This window comes from Temnothorax curvispinosus, unplaced genomic scaffold (genome assembly GCF_003070985.1).
Source record: "Temnothorax curvispinosus isolate PA1 unplaced genomic scaffold, ASM307098v1 QBEX01009404.1, whole genome shotgun sequence".
NCBI classification, from domain to species: Eukaryota; Metazoa; Arthropoda; class Insecta; order Hymenoptera; family Formicidae; genus Temnothorax; species Temnothorax curvispinosus.
Window position 1 is genome coordinate 1 of NW_020219184.1, and position 1,277 is coordinate 1,277.

At 39.7% G+C, this 1,277-nt stretch overlaps 1 protein-coding gene across 1 annotated transcript; it reads right to left on the reverse strand.

Annotated features, from left to right (window-relative positions):
* Positions 1-410: 410 nt before the first annotated feature.
* LOC112458985 (clumping factor B-like) lies at positions 411-1,274 on the reverse strand (the record flags this gene model as incomplete). The annotated part of the gene is made up of 1 exon (XM_025022856.1): positions 411-1,274. A coding segment is annotated over one exon (375 nt), but the record flags the coding sequence as incomplete, so codon positions are not given.
* Positions 1,275-1,277: the final 3 nt, after the last annotated feature.

Here is a 1,277-nt window from a genome sequence, read left to right on the forward strand (position 1 = left end):
GCTGTCGCGCAATTTGTATTTTCCGTGATAGCTGGCTTCGCTTTCGGATTCATCGGGGTAGAACTCATAATCGGGGACCTAGACTTCGGATTTAGATTACTCTTAGGTATAATTTGCGCGTTAATTATAGCGTTAGCCGAGATCTATTTTCTAGCTCTAAAATTAAATGAGAACGGTTTCGATGTCACATCCAAATCGAAAAAGTTACATCGAGACTAAATACAACATCCAAGCGTATTCGGTCGTTCCATTATCTTGAACATGCGTATTATAGGGAAGATTAGTAAAAAAAAAAAATCTTAAAATGCTAATATAAATAACACGCAACCTACTTTCGCTAACTTTGTATTATACAAAAGTTTAAAACGTTTACATCAATGTTCTCCTATTCTCCTATGATTATTCTCCTATGATTGTTATATAATTCAAGATTCTTAAAGATTAAATAAAACGAAATATCGTGACATCAATTTATTGTTATCAAAGATGAAAAAACCAATCCTAAAGCATGATCATAAATAAATATGATTAATGTAAAAAAAACATTGATCTTATTAACATTGAATGCGTGAATAATGAACGTCGTGAGATATATGTACAAAAATATGTGTGAGAGAAGAAATATGTGTAAAAAGATCTTGTGTGGTGCACTTTTCATCATTCGTGAGCATATAAAAATAATATCTCCTCTTTCGAGACAAATTCTCGTGGCCTGTCTCTAAATTTTGAGTCACTACTGATGACTGCGTTTGCTAAACTAGATCTGCTGATATAGACGCATGATCTTGACACTGGATAGATTTTACAGATCTGCAAAATTTTGTAGAAAGACACGAGATGAATCTAGGTTTGTCAAATAATCGGAGTCTGTCTCCTAGAAGTAGAAATTCAACGAGTTCTCATCTCTTATTGTTCTCCTCACTATCACTTTTCACACTGCTCTCACTTTTGTCACTATCCGAATGACAAGCGCCGTTCTCCTTGGTCTCGCTCTCCCGCTCGCTGCCCGACGAGTTGCCGTTGTCCCCCTTGGTTTCGTCGCTGTCCGAACAGGAGTCCGTGTCGGAATCGCTGTCGCTGTCCGAGTCCGAGCTGCTCTCGGACGAGCTGCTGCTGTTGGACGCCTCTTTGGCCTCCATCATCTCCTTGAACTGTCGTACGGTAATCTTCCTGGGCATTATCTCCCGCAGGAACTCCAGTGTGTCGTTAGTCTGCACCACCTCCGCCAGGTGTTTGTAATCCAGAGAGGATCCCTTGTTGCTTTGCATGTGCGCCTC